The sequence below is a fragment of the Microcaecilia unicolor genome, chromosome 7 (assembly GCF_901765095.1).
Source record: "Microcaecilia unicolor chromosome 7, aMicUni1.1, whole genome shotgun sequence".
In the NCBI taxonomy this organism is placed as follows: domain Eukaryota; kingdom Metazoa; phylum Chordata; class Amphibia; order Gymnophiona; family Siphonopidae; genus Microcaecilia; species Microcaecilia unicolor.
This window is the reverse complement of record NC_044037.1, coordinates 285513138-285528137: the sequence shown is the minus strand read 5'-3', so window position 1 is coordinate 285528137 and position 15000 is coordinate 285513138. Positions and strand designations below refer to the sequence as shown.

At 43.0% G+C, this 15000-nt stretch overlaps 1 protein-coding gene across 4 annotated transcripts in view; it reads right to left on the bottom strand.

Annotated features, from left to right (window-relative positions):
• Positions 1-15000, bottom strand: part of IQCB1 (IQ motif containing B1) — a 105671-nt gene that overhangs the window by 52773 nt on the left and 37898 nt on the right. For all 4 annotated transcript variants that reach the window (XM_030209760.1, XM_030209761.1, XM_030209758.1 and 1 more), the window contains exons 7-8: positions 12244-12416; positions 2264-2373 (exon numbers count right to left, since the gene is read on the bottom strand). In XM_030209760.1, the coding sequence (XP_030065620.1) occupies positions 2264-2373; positions 12244-12416 (283 nt within the window). The remainder of the gene's footprint in view (positions 1-2263; positions 2374-12243; positions 12417-15000) is intronic.

The window sequence follows — 15000 nt, the reverse complement described above, 5'->3', positions numbered from 1 at the left end:
AAAGGCACCTAAAAAAACCGCCCGAAAAACAAAAACCAGCCCAAAAAACCGCAACCCGCCGCGGGCAAAAATTTCCCGCGGCGGGTCGCGGAAAACCGCCCAATTGGCCGGTAAAACCGCCCACCTGGCAACACTGCCAAAGACCCCACTAAAGGGCAAACTATCACCTTTATTTCCTTCCAATCTCCTTGCCCCCTCCCCCCCACAGTCACTCTTCAGCACCAGGGAACTCTCTCTCTGTATTTTATTTCAAAACTACTCCCCTCGGCTGGGCTTCCTCCCACCCAGGGCCCTCCTAGTCACTCCCCCAAGTGACTCTACAGGGACTTAATCTCCTAGTAATCCCTAATCTAACAGGGAACAACACAGTCCTTGTATCAGGGAGCCCCAACTCCCCTTTATCTCTAGCCATCATTAGCTTAGCATGCCCTATCCTAGCATTCCTACACTTCTATATGAATGCCCTAACAATCCCTCTTCACATCACTTCCTCTCTCTTCCTTACCCAAAGAGGCATCATACATAGTGGATAGAGCTGCTTCAGTAGCATCAGCATTTTCATTAAGGCCACCATTTCCATTAACAAGAGTGGGAGAATTTTTCCATTTGACACAGAGATTCTTAACCTTTTCCAAACTGGCTGATGTTTTCCTTCCTGTGACTAAGTTAACCTGGTCCTCATGAATCAGAGTATTACCCAGCTCAATCTATGAGACAGAAAGTTTTAATTTTGTTGTAATCTGCTTTTGATCTTGTAGATTATGCTCAGCTTTATTAGGCCACAGAATTTAGGAGTAACAGGTACAGTAGATTCGCACTGTGGCGCCTTGTTATTCTGGGCAAGTCACTTTACTCTCCATTGCCCCAGTTACAAAAACACATTGTGAGCCTATTAGGGACAGGGAAAGTACCAGCACATAATAAATGTAAACCACTTTGATTGTACCACAGAAAGGTAGTATATCAAATCCATGACCCCTTATATTTCAGCTCTTGTCAGTGAGGGAAATTAATTATGAGGCTTGGAACTTGAGCCTACTGTGATTTGATAATATAAGAATACAGTATATGTATTAATTGTGCAGTAGGTCCTGGGAAACCGGCAGCAGTGCACATAGAGCTGCTGCTATGACCCCGCGCCTGGCTTTCTTTATTTTGTTACTTTTACTTTGCAGCCAAGTCAGGCAGGCAGTCGCGGCGCCAATCAATAAGCGAGGGGCAGGTCAGGGAAGGGGAGGAAACCGGCAGTGGTGCAACAGAGCTATCACCCTGCGTACGGCTTTCTTTTGTTACTTTTAGTTACTTCGCAGCCAAGTCAGGATCGGGAAGGCAGACAGGCAGTAAGTGGCGTGAACCAATAAGTGAAGGGCAGGTCAGGGAAAGGAAGCAAGCTCACGGTTCCTCTTCAGGGACTGGAAAGGCGCTTAACCTATAGGATGGCACATAGGCGCCATTTTCTTTGAAAATCTGTTTGGGGGAGTGACCGCTCCCCCTGTGCCCCCCCTAGCTATGCCACTGTGAAACAGGTTAGAGTTTCTTTCTCTCTGTGATGCATATCTCTTCGCAATTTGCTTGTTCTAACTGCCTGTGGTTTTCATCTCTTGCTTTTGCAATCTCTCTCTCTCTCTCTCTCAGGGAGGGGAGGGGGGTGCACTCCTAGTCTCAGAGAAAGGGGATTTTCCTAACAATCTTTCTCTCAGGGAGGGGTATTCTCCTAGCAATATCTCTTGCTCTCTCTCAGGAGGCAGCGATGGGGTGCAGCAGTCAGTCTGGCTTTTCACCTTACTTTCTATTCTGTAAAGGACAAAAGGCTGATTTGAAGATGGCACCAAGACAGACTGGCTAGCACAAAGGCTTCACAAATGCACCTTTTACTGAGACTTGCTCTGAAGCATACCTGCCACCTTATCATATTCCATTTTCTGGAGGTGAAGCTAGTCTAATGGAAGACAGCATATACTGCTAATAACAGTGCCAAAACCAAACTGGTATTTTTAAGTCAGTGATCTGGTTCTGAGCAGCAGGATATGCCAAGGTAAAATGTTTCAACTGATACAGTTTGGCACTAGTGAGAAAAAGAAAGGGTTTAGAACATCCAGTTCTACAGGTTGTGACTGAAAGAGAGACCCTGCACATGCATGCAAACAAAGTAAACTATGGAAGAAATAACTTTTAATAAATGTATTTTTGTAATACAGGTTCAATAGCGCTAAACACCCACTCAAAAGTATTTCATACAGTCTATTAGTTGGCTTAGCTGTACCTGCATTTCTACTTGTTGGTAGGATCCCGAGTATAGAAAGTCCAGAAGTCGACCTAGTTCTCTGCCAAAGCCTTTTCCAGTCCATTGCTTACTTAACAGAGCTCTTAGTCCTGAAGAGAAAGAAAAATATATCAATCACAAAAAAAACAACAACCAACAACTCTATTTGTTATGCTTACAACTGTTTAGGGCCTTTTATCAAGCCGCGCTAGCGGTTCCCGCACAGCAATGATGACAAAGGCTACTGAATGGGCTTTGTCAGCTTTACTGCCTGGGAACTGTAGCGCACGTTGATAAAAGAGGCCATTACTGAATTAATTCCAGGCCAAGAACAAGGATGCAAAAATAACAGTCATTATGTTCCAGTTCTGCTTTTTAGCAAAACTATAGCCAAAATAATTAAAGGATCCTTTTACAAAGGTGCAGGAAAACGTGGCCTTAGCAGTAAAATTGCTGATTTCCCATTTTTTTTATAAATGAATGGCCATGCACTAATGTTGCCATTAGCGTGCGGCCATTAAAACAAATTAATGTGTGAGCATTTACGGACACCTATTTTGTAGGCAGTTAGGGCTCACACAATAATCATGCACTAATCAGTTAGCGTGCTAACTGATCAGTGCTAGCGTGCCCACTCTCTGTCCACCAGCACTTCCCATCTGCCATGAAAATATCTTTTAGCATGCGGTTTGCGTGCACTAATCTCAGACTAAGTCCTTTTAGCTAATTCTATAGCAGCACATCAAAAGTAAACAGAAATCCTTACCAAACCTTCAAGCAAAAAAGTATCTCCTCTTATTGTTTACATTTCTTTGAGCAGTGTACTAGTTGTGTGCTTTAATATAAAAGTGTTACAACTAGACTGCAAGTATTTAAATAACTGATTTGTCCATAAAATGTGATGCTATGGAGGCAAACTTGGCAATAAATTTGCTTTAAAACAAGAAAAAAATATGGCAAGTCTACAATCACAGGATGAAAGCCTGGAGATATACTCCTTTTCCAAATACAGAAAATGATTGCCAGTGAGAACACACTGAAGTTTGCAAGGAGCAGTCTGATCCCCAATCAATGCAACTCTAGTAAACAAGTTTATATTTTCATCTTTGTAGAAAAAAAATATTATTTATATTTATGTATGTATCTATATTTCTATCTTTATATATATACTAGCTACAGCTGTACTAATTGACAACGATTTACCACATGGAGAAAACCCAAGGTACACTGTTTGCTCATAACTGTGTATTAAAAATATACAAACAGAAGGAGAATCAGTGTTGTATAGTAAGTAAGGAAATATAACTAGTTATTGTACTTAAGTAAAAGTTTTGTTACTTTTACTTGTAAAGAAGTACAGGATAACATTTGCTACCTTTACTAAAGTAATAATTTTGCCAATCTTTACTACTCAGTTACATCTGATGCTTGCAGTTAAAAGTAAAATGTAAAAGCGGAAGGGAGATGTAAATGACAATTCCTCAGTAAACCAAATGTAACAGCAAAACTGGGAACAGGATTTTGCTATTGCAAACCTTGTCACACAAACAGTGAATCATATCATCTTAAATTTTGCTGTTCAGTGAATATACTTTAAGAACAGTGGAGCTGCCTGTGTTTTTTTGAACTGGTTAGTGGCCTCCAGCCAAACAGAACAGTGATGGGTTGGGTCACTTTAAAGTGGAGATGAAGCTGGTTGCAATTCTTAGTGATCACACATATGTCTTACCACATTTGATGTTCTTGCATTAATTCTCAAAATGTCCCTACCACATTTGAGGTTCTTGCATCAATTCTCAAAAATATTCAAACAGAGTTTGCAATCAGATTTAAAAAATTGTTAGAACCTAGTCAGAAGACATCAGTAACATTTCAGTCTGGCCCGATTTGAAGGAACTTTTTAATCAGATTAACAATCCACTTTCTGAAGTGTAGTTGTTGAACCTTTTTAGCTGCGCTTGAATAAATGATTCACAAGCACATTTGCATGCAAATGACAGTCATTTTCAAAAATTTAGTTTTACTAAAAGCAAAGTGGATAGAATTATAGAGCAATAAAGTTGTTGGGTATAAACGTTAATAATAGTTGCATTCATTGCAGTTGTGGGTACTTTTACTTTTTACTCAAAGTATTATATTAGGCAATAACTTTTTTGCTTTTACTTAAATTTTTTAATATGTTCTTCACTGTACCTTTTACTTAAGTTTTAAAATATACATTCATTTTTACTTTTACTTAAGTACTTTGGCCTAGTACTTTGAACAACAGTGAGGAGAATGATTCCAGGTGGTGATCCGAGTGTGAAGCGGTGCTTAGTAGCACTATTCTTGATTGAACAGTGAGCCTGTAGGAGAAAAGGCATTTCCCTCCTGGTAGCAGGGTCAGGACTATAATTGGGTTTATGAGGAAAGGTGTATATGCACATTTCTTTCATGAATATTCACTGTGGATAGCCTAAAAACAGCTACCTGTTTAGGAAGCCCTGGCATAAAAGAAGCCCCGTGTCTGTGGATCACTCCTGGGATTTTCAATCATTAGGCAGTTTTATTGTTCTGGGCTCCTTAGAACAGGGGAAAAGGCTCAGTTCTGTGTATCATCAGCATTGTGAATCAAGTGAAAAAGTGCATTTTAACACATGAATTATGTTTGACAGGTTGTTCTCGCAAACTTAACCTGCCTGGTGAATCAGTTTAGTAAAAAAAAGCAACAAAATGCCAGTACCAAAATCCCACTATGAAATGTAGGAAAAAATATTGCAGTGTTCAGATTGGGAGAAGGAATATATGAATCGCATGCACAGGAAGGACTTACACTGGTGCAGTAAGTGATATAAGAAGATGAAAACATGGAAATATGGTATCTGGTCAAAATAGCCCCGACAAAAAGGCTCAAACACAGAATAGCCCTTACAAATCCAGACAAAAACGCCCCTGACAAAATAACCCCCAACAAATCAGCCCCTGATAAAAAAGCCTGCCCATAATTTGGCCTCCGACAAATGAGCCCCTTGACAAAAGGGCCTGCCTCCAATTTACCTGTTTTGCTCCTGCAAATGTATGTCTTTCAAAGTCCCACTACTACTTTGAGCCAAGGTATATCTCCCCTTTGCCACAACAGTTTTAATGCCTATTGTCCAGAATGTCTCCCTCTTCCTCCTGCCTGCCCTGCGCAGACCGGTATATCTCTTGCACTTCCCCTTAGCGATCCTCCAACGTTCCTGTGGACTACCAGCAGCATCAGCAAGGACAACAAGCTGCTTGTGTCAGACCCCGGAACCATTCCCTCAGTTGTATCCCACCTCATCTGACACAACTTTTCAGCTTGTTGACGCTGCCGGTGGCCCCATGGGAAGGGGAGGAAGGGAGAGAGATGCCAGAATGAAGGGACCGGGATAGTGGGACAGAGATGACAGAACACAGGGGTGGGAAGAGAAAGATACTGCACTGGAGAAGGAGTTGAAGGAAGAGCTCAGATAAGGGAGTGGGGAACAGAGGGGGTGGGGGGGGTGGAGAAGAGATGCTGGACCCCCCAAAGGGAGGGAGACAGAATTTTACGATATTTTTGTGAAGGGCTATTTTCTTACAGCGGCTATTTTGTCAGGGGCTATTTTGTTCAAGCTATTATGTCACGGTGCCCGGAAATATATGCCCATTGCTGCTTGCTGTGAAAAAAAAATAATAGTCTTCTATTTCTCCATATTTATTCCAGATTTTCTGTTGATTATCCAAGGCAAATCACATCAGTTAAAAGCCATCATAAAACATCTCTTGACAACAATTTATTTTCCTTTTCTTAATCTGATTTCCTTTCCTCATCTCAACGACCCACTTCCCAACCCAAGAAATCTTCCCCAAACATGCCCCCCCCAGAATAAAGGCAGTAACCCCCCCCCCAAACTTCCAACCAACCACCACCCCAAGCCTCAAAAATGGACTACAGGACAGATAGGCAGATACTAACTCAAATGAGCTTGTTCAAATAGCCAAATCCTGTAGGAAAGGGAAGGGGACTTGATATACCACCTTTCTGTGGTTTTTGCAACTACATTCAAAGTGGTTTACATAGTAAATACAGGTACTTATTTGTACCTGGGGCAACGGAGGGTTAAGTGACTTGCCCAGAGTCACAAGGAGCTGCAGTGGGAATTGAACCCAATTCCCCAGGATCAAAGTCTGCTGCACTAACCACTAGGCTACTCCTCCACTCCAATCCAATTCCACAAAATAAAGAATCACATAGGAAAAGTGTTTGATGTCTCTGCCAGACTTAGTTCATAAGTACATAAGTAATGCCACACTGGGAAAAGACCAAGGGTCCATCGAGCCCAGCATCCTGTCCACTGAAGACAACTGTAGGAAATTCCTCCATCAGTATGTCAGTATGACATTGTGAGATAGTGCTACCAAAGTCTATATCTTATCATAAGATGTTGAATACGTCATGGTTTTCTAGTTCTTAATAGCCATCTACTTTGGTACTTTATCCTGCTGAACGCACAGAAATTGAGGTTTAAGAAAACCATTACTGGATCATAACCATCTTTATGATATGAAGTTTGTCTGGCAACACTGCAAATTCAAGGACCATGACTTCAAATGGCCAACTACCAGAAATGGCCTAAGGGAACAGAGGAAGTCACTTGGAAAGAAACCAAACATTTATTTATTTTATTTATTTGGAACTTTCTATACCGCACAAATCTGACTGGCAGGGCTAGATGATTTATAGGTTAAAATAACACAGAAGAAAGGAACTCCATATTATAGACAGAAAAGGCACTCATCCAAGACCATCCAGGCACAAAATGTCATACAAAACGAACAGAGGTGCAGAGGCCAATATGACCCACACCCAAGATCTAGAAAGTAGGGTAGGTATGCTCAAAGAGCCATGTCCTGATTTGTGATTTAAAACATAGAACAGACAACTCACCACAGATTGTTAGGGGTAAATTATTCCACAGGGAAGAAGTGAAAAAGAACACAGAGTGACATGTAGATTCATATTGAGCATGTTTGGGACCAGGTAACACCAGAAGATGGTTATTTAATGATCTCAACAAGTGGGCTGGGATATAGGGAATAGTTAAGGAATTCAAACACTTGGGGGTACATAATCTGAAAGCCTTAAAGGTGAGAAGTAAAAGTTTAAACTTAACACAAAACTCAATCAGAAGCTAGTGATACTGCTTGAGGAGTTGGGTGACAAGGGCAGAGGCCCATGCATGGCAAAATAAACAAATGGAGGTATTCTGTAAGGTCTGAAATCTTTTCAAGGTAGTTTTTGTTACACCAATATTGCAATAGTCACTCAGGACATAAGGAGTGAGAGAAGAAGCGAATGAAAGAAACCCTGATCAAAAAATCAAATTGCATGAAGTTGTCAGAGGATGTAAAAACCAGATTTACAAACAGAGGCTACCTGTGGCCTAAAGGAGAGTTGAGAGTCCAAAATAAGGAAATCATTAAAAAACAACCTCTTCAAAAAGACTTACCCCACCGATCCAATGTAAAATCCCTACATCCAGCAACACAGCAAAACCAATGATTGTACTGGACGATTTACAACCTTCCCTCCCTTCAACCTTCATGGTGCCTGAAACGCACCTACCTTATTTGATTACAACATACCCTTGTATTTGTTCTCAACCGGACTTGGCGTATGCCTTTATGGTACTGTGTAAGCCACGTTGAGCCTGCAAATAGGTGGGAAAATGTGGGGTACAAATGTAACAAATAAATAAAATAACTCCCAGATACTGAAAAAGGTTGACCAGGGATATCGTAGTGCCAAGAATAGAAAGATGGAAAGTAGGACAAGGAAAACCACCAGTAAGCCAACAAGCTATAGTTTTCTCATGATTGAGGACAAGGAGACGTTCATCTAGCCAGCATGCAACAGTTGTAATGCATGATTGCAAAAGTGAAATATCTAGATTAAAAGGGTTAGTGAGGTGAAGTAGCAGTATGTCATCCGGATTAAAAGGGTTAGTGAGGTGAAGTAGCAGTATGTCACCTGCATAGAAGAAGAAAGACAAGGTAGACTCCTGAATAATTGTTGCTAAAGGACTCATGAAGAAATTACAGAGAACTGGAGATAAAATGAATCCCTGGGGAACCCCAAACTGAAGGAGTTTGAACCCCGATTTGAATAACAGTGTAATTACCTGACAGGTTCTGCCTTCCAAAAAAGATTTGAACCACTGTAAAACTGTACCAGAAAAACCTAGTGAAGAGTACAAAAGTACATAAGTAATGCCACACTGGGAAAAGACCAAGGGTCCATCGAGCCCAGCATCCTGTCCACGACAGCGGCCAATCCAGGCCAAGGGCACCTGGCAAGCTTCCCAAACGTACAAACATTCTATACATGTTATTCCTGGAATTGTGGATTTTTCCCAAGTCCATTTAGTAGTGGTTTATGGACTTGTCCTTTAGGAAACCGTCTAACCCCTTTTTAAACTCTGCCAAGCTAACCGCCTTCACCATGTTGTCTGGCAACAAATTCCAGAGTTTAATTATGCGTTGAGTGAAGAAACATTTTCTCCGATTTGTTTTAAATTTTCTACACTGTAGTTTCATCGCATGCCCGCTAGTCCTAGTATTTTTGGAAAGCGTGAACAGACGCTTCACATCCACCTGTTCCACTCCACTCATTATTCTATATACTTCTATCATGTCTCCCTTCAGCCATCTCTTCTCCAAGCTGAAAAGCCATAGCCTCCTTAGTCTTTCTTCATAGGGAAGTCGTCCCATCCCCGCTATCATTTTAGTCGCCCTTCGCTGCACCTTTTACAATTCTACTATATCTTTCTTGAGATGCAGCGACCAGAATTGAACACAATACTCAAGGTGTGGTCGCACCATGGAGTGATAGAATGGCATTATAACATCCTCACACCTGTATTCCATACCTTTCCTAATAATACCCAACATTCTATTCGCTTTCCTAGCTGCAGCAGCACACTGAGCAAAAGGTTTCAGGAAATAAGTAAAGAATGATCGAGGAGATCAAAGGTGGCTGAGAGATCTAGGGAGATGGCCAGAGAAACATAGCCTTGGTCCAACTTAGAATGAACCTCACTGAAAACAGCAGCTAAAATTGGACATGCTAGAAATGAATAAAAAGGAGGGTAGAAAAAGTTGTACAGTGTGTGCTCAGAAGCACTGCACATAGGCATTTTTTGTCAAGCATGAAGACAGGGTATGTACATATGAAAGTTATCTTTTAAGACCTTATTGTAACAAACCCCCTACTGGTGGAATGTGGAAATACACTTGTAAATAATTCAGCAGAAAAAGTCAAGGGCTACGGGGTTTCCACAGAAAACTCCACACACAAAGGGAATATGACAAGAAAAATGAGGAAATATTTTATTAAATAACTAGTAAAGCAGGCCCGTTTCTGACACAAATGAAACGGGCGCTAGCAAGGTTTTCCTCAGAGTGTGTATGTGAGGGAGACTGTATGTGTGTGAGAGAAAGTGTGTGTGTGTGAGAGAGTATTAGTGAGACAGAGAGTGACAGTGTGTGTGTGTGTTTGTGTGACAGAGAGAGAGAGAGTGTGTGAGACACAGAGTGTATATGTTTGTGTGAGAGTGTGTGTGAGACAGAGAGAGACTGTGTGTGTGTGTGACAGAGTGTGTGTGTGTGAGAAAGTGTGTGTGTGAGAGTATCAGTGAGACAGAGAGAGACAGTGCGTGTGTGTGACTGTCAGAGAGAGTGTATGTGAGAGACAGAGTGAGTGTGTGCCCCTCCCCCCTCTCTCAGGACCCCCTTCCCCCCCTTTATGGTCTCAGGACCCCCTTCCTCCCCCACCTGTCTGGTCTCAGGACCCCCTCCACCCCCATCTGTCTGGTCTCAGAACCCCCCTCCCCACCTCTCTGGTCTCAAGACCCCCACCTGTCTGGTCTCAGGACCCCCTCCCTATCTCTCTGGTCTCAGGACCCCTTCCCCCCTCGTCCCTGGACCCCCTACCCCCCCTCTCTCGTCCCATGCACCCACTGTTGGTCTCTGTGTCCTCGGACTGCAAGCAGGACGTGTGGTGCAGGCCCTCCCCTTCGTTATTGCTGCCTGTTGTTAAATGTTTGTACCTGCTGCTGCTGTGCTGCCAAGAGTGAAGGGGAGCACGGATGGACGCCGCTTGGGAGTGCCTTGGTTTGGCTTCAGTTTCAGCTGTTCCTGTGGTCCCGCCCTTCCGGAAACAGGAAATGAGGGCGGGACCAGAGGATCAGCTGAAATTGAAGCCAAAGCAAAGACAGCCTGAAGCAGTTCAGCTGTCAGTCGCGATTGTGGGCTGAAACTCGAGTGCTGTAGCGGCTAACGCGTTTCGTGCTCCCACGTCTCAGGCCTGTCATGTTTTGTTTGGTCGCGCGCTTCCTGCCTCCTGTCTTGGAATTGTACCATCTCCTGACATCAGGCATGTAGGGTTCTACTGTGGGAGAGTGACGTCAGAAGATGGTTACAAATGCAGCCAGAGACATTGGAACGTTGCAAGAGCAAATTATTATCTCTCTATATAAAAGGCAACCCCAACGTTCTGAAGCCTCTACGGAAGTTGAGGCGCCCAAGATATCCGGTGTGCCCTGGAGTGTCTGCACCGCCCTCGCGTCAAAACGTCATGACGTCGAGGGCGGAGTTATGACACTCGAGGCCCGAAACCGAAACGCCACAGCGAACTAACAAGGCAAGTAGCTCGGAGGGACGGAGGGAGGGGGCTAGCGCCCGTTTCATTGCCCTCAGAAACGGGCATTTTTTCCTAGTATTAGATAATACTAATAAAAAAATTAAAGCATTCGAATATGTCACATTTTTGGTGTACCATTTGCTGAGGTTTGATGGTAGGGTGACAGAATGGTACAAGGTGTTAAATACTTTGCTGCTTCTTTACAAATTGCAAGAAGTTCTATTTTGTGACAATTAACCTTACCACGCTTTAACACATAAGTAGGCTGCATGGGTGTGTTTTTAGAGGGTGGTGTTAGTGTGGTGCATGGGTGAGGGTGAATGTGTGTATATGATGAGTGGGTGGGTGGTGCACACTTTCAACTTGAACTGTCCACTTGGGATGTTATCTGGCATCTTTTTTGCACCCAATTTTCCTCAACACTTTTTCTTCCTTCATCTCTTGCTCCTCTCCACATTGTACTCACTTTTTTTTTTTTGTTACATTTGTACCCCGCACTTTTCCCGCTAATGGCAGGCTCAATGCGGCAGGCAATGGAGGGTTAAGTGACGTGCCCAGAGTCACAAGGAGCTGCCTGTGCCAGGAATCGAACTCAGTTCCTCAGTTCCCCAGGACCAAAGTCCACCACCCTAACCACTAGGCCACTCCTCCACTTCCTTTCCCTACTACCTTACACAAACTTCCTATCACATTCACTGGGCTTGGATGGCTCCACCACTGCTGCAGGAGCCTCCTGTTCTTCTGCCAGTGGGGTCTGGATCTCTGTCAGCATCCTGTTAACTTTAGCGCTGCAGAATTCTCTTCCTCTTCTGCCAGCAGGGACAAAATCCCCACCATGGGTTTTCTTCTGTATTTGCACCACAGAGATTGGCATGTTCGTGTTACTCACTTCATACCACAGCTGAGCCTATTTACCTTCAGTTTGTTCCCTCCCACTCTGCTTCTTCCTGTTCTTGCTTCAGCTTTATCTATATATATATGGGTTTGTTTGTGCATGCAGCCTGACCTCTGAATAGACATTACAGCCTGAGTGAAATGCACCTGAAAATGGAAAAATTTCAAAGAAAGTTGATAGTTTTTATTTTATCCAGAATAAATAGTTAATATGAAGTTGTGAAATAATGGCTGTTATGAAAGAAGAAACTTTAATTTTTTTGTAGACCACTGTAGCAAGAAAAACAGATTTTTACCAATCAATAACCATTGGCGCTGGCCTTTTCCTACTCCTTTGAAGGCTGTTCTAGCATTCTTATAAGCTGTCTAACGTTTGTGGGAACAAACCATCAAGGTATACCTCTGTACCGCATGATCAGCAGTTGCGCTAGTGGCTGATGGGACTCCACCATTAGAAGCAATGATTTTGTAGCAGCATTTCCTATCACAGGATTTGTTGCAGATGAAAGTTTATAAACAAGTTCATCCAGGATGCAGTGAAGGATGTTCTCATCCATTTGAGGTAACACTGTGCTAGCAAAAGTAAAGAAAATAAAAAAAGTTTGTAATTCAATTTACAGTACCAAATTTAGACACAAAGAACTGAATTCTGTATATGGTGTCAAAAATTGGCACTGATAAAAATCAGCGCTAAGTGCTATTCTATAAATGGCACTCAGAGTTGGGTACCATTTACAGAATAGCGCTTGGGGCTGGGATCCATGCCCAATTTTGGATGCAAGGATTACACCAACTAAAACCTGGTGCAAATTCTCACACCTAACTTAGGCACAGATCGCCCTTATTCTGTAAACACTGCGTGCAAATTCCAGGAATGCCCCTGATACGGCCATGCCCCTCCCATGCCTGCACCCCCCCCCTTTTCGGATCCGCGCATGCAATTTTGAGCACTATATATAGAATTAACATGTATGGGGGCAACACTATAAAGTGAGTGCTAAAATTTACGTGCCAAATACACATGAACATTATTTTTCCTTGTGCTTTGGGAACTTAAAGAATTGTAGGTTAGTGATAGGCAGAATAAAAATATAAAAAAGCAAACTTTATCAACTAATCTCCATTCTCCTTTCCCCCTAGTTTTAAAACTTGAACTTTGTACCACATCATTAACAGATAGCCTCTAGCAGGCACTGCAGGACCCAGTTTAGACCTCACCCCGACCTCCCTCCCAAACACCTGCCCACCCCTGGCACAACTCTTCATTTATAGTCAGTTATTGTGATTAGGACAACAAGGGAGGAGTGTTCTTACAGAGTTTTAATTACATTTCATTACCATCTAAGAAGGAAACACTAAATAAATTATACAATATAATATATAAACTAAAAGACATTTTTATATTAGGCTAACACCCTTAATACTGTAGCAAGTTTTAAATTATTGAAAAACTCAAAAAAACTAAGATGGAGTCAGCAGCGAGAAGGGTGCTATCCAGCCTTTTGCACTGAGTGTCACCATGTATGATTATCTCCCAGTTGGTGAGTGGTCATGTGTGTGCCTGATGCAAAGAGCTCCTAGCTCTCAGAGAACGGGTCTGTTCTCGTAAGGCTATAGTAGCAGACTTTGTGCAGCTGAGGGAGACAGAGAGGCACATAGAGGAGACTTACAGGGATGTTGTAGAGAAGTCCCACCTCCAGTCTGGCAGCCCCTGTGCTGCCTTGGAGAAGGGAGGTCTCCTAGGAGAGAATCACCCTGGTGAAGTAGGGAGTACTCCTGTAGCCAGGACATGCCCACGAGGGGATGTACTATCCTCTCGCACCGAGGATATGTCTCCAAGAACTTCTGCCCAGGAGGGAAGGGTTAGGACAGCTGTTGTAGTTGGCGATTCAATCATTAGGCATATAGATAGATGGGTGGCTGGTGGACGTGAGGATCGCCTGGTGACCTTCTGCCTGGTGCAATGGTGGCGGATCTCACGCTTCACCTACACAAATCTTAGATAGTGCTGGGGAGGAGCCGGCTGTCTTGGTACGTAGTTACCAATGACATAGGAAAATGTGGGAGGCAAGTTCTGGAAGCCAAATTTAGGCTCTTAGGTAGAAAGCTGAAGTCCAGATCCTCCAGGGTCACATTTTCAGAGATGCTCCCCGTTCCACGCGCAGGACCCAAAAGGCAGGCAGCGCTCCGAAGTCTCAATGCGTGATTGAGACGATGGTACAGGGATGAGGGATTTAGATTTTTTAGGAACTGGGCGACATTCTGGGAAAGGGGGAGACTGTTCCGAAAGGATGGGCTGCACCTTAACCGGGATGGAACCAGGCTGCTGGCACTTTAAAAAGGAGATAGAACAGCTTTTAAACTAGAATGGGGGGGGGGGGGGGGGGGGAGCCGACAGTCGCCCAGGAGCGCATGGTTCGGTGTGGAGTATCCTTGAAGGATACTATTGAAACATGGCATTTAGGGAATCCCAGTAGAGACGTTTCAACAATGCTGAAAGTAAGCCAGGTGTGCTCAATGAGAGAGCAGGATAAAGGATGCACATTATCCCCTTCAACTTCTAAGCAGCTTGTAGATCAAAAGAAAAAAAAAACACAATTTGAAGTGCCTGTAGACAAATGCTGTAAGCCTAAAAAATATGATGGGAGAGTTAGAATATATAGATATAATAGGCATCTCAGAGACTTGGTGGAAAGAGGACAATCATTGGGGCAATGTGTTAACAGGGTACAAATTGTATCGCAATGACAGAGAGGATCAAATTGGAGGGGGGTGCGCTATATATTAAACAGGGAATTGAGTCAAATAAAATAAACATTTCACATGACACAGATAGCATCGTGGAATCACTATAGATAGAAATTCCATGTGTGAAGGGAAGGAGTATTCTTGTAGGGCTGTATTACTATCCGCTGGGACAGAACGAACAGACGGATGAAGAAATATTTACAGAGATTAGGAAAGCTGGTAAATTGGGCAACGCTATAATAATGGGTGATTTCAATTACTCCAATATTGACTGGATAAATGTTACATCAGGGAGTGCCAGAGATAGTGCGAGAGATGGCAGTGTTGGGTCCCCTGGGAAATGGTGATCATAACATTATCAAGTTTGAGCTACTATCTTGGATGAACCCGCAAAGGAAATCTACTGTAG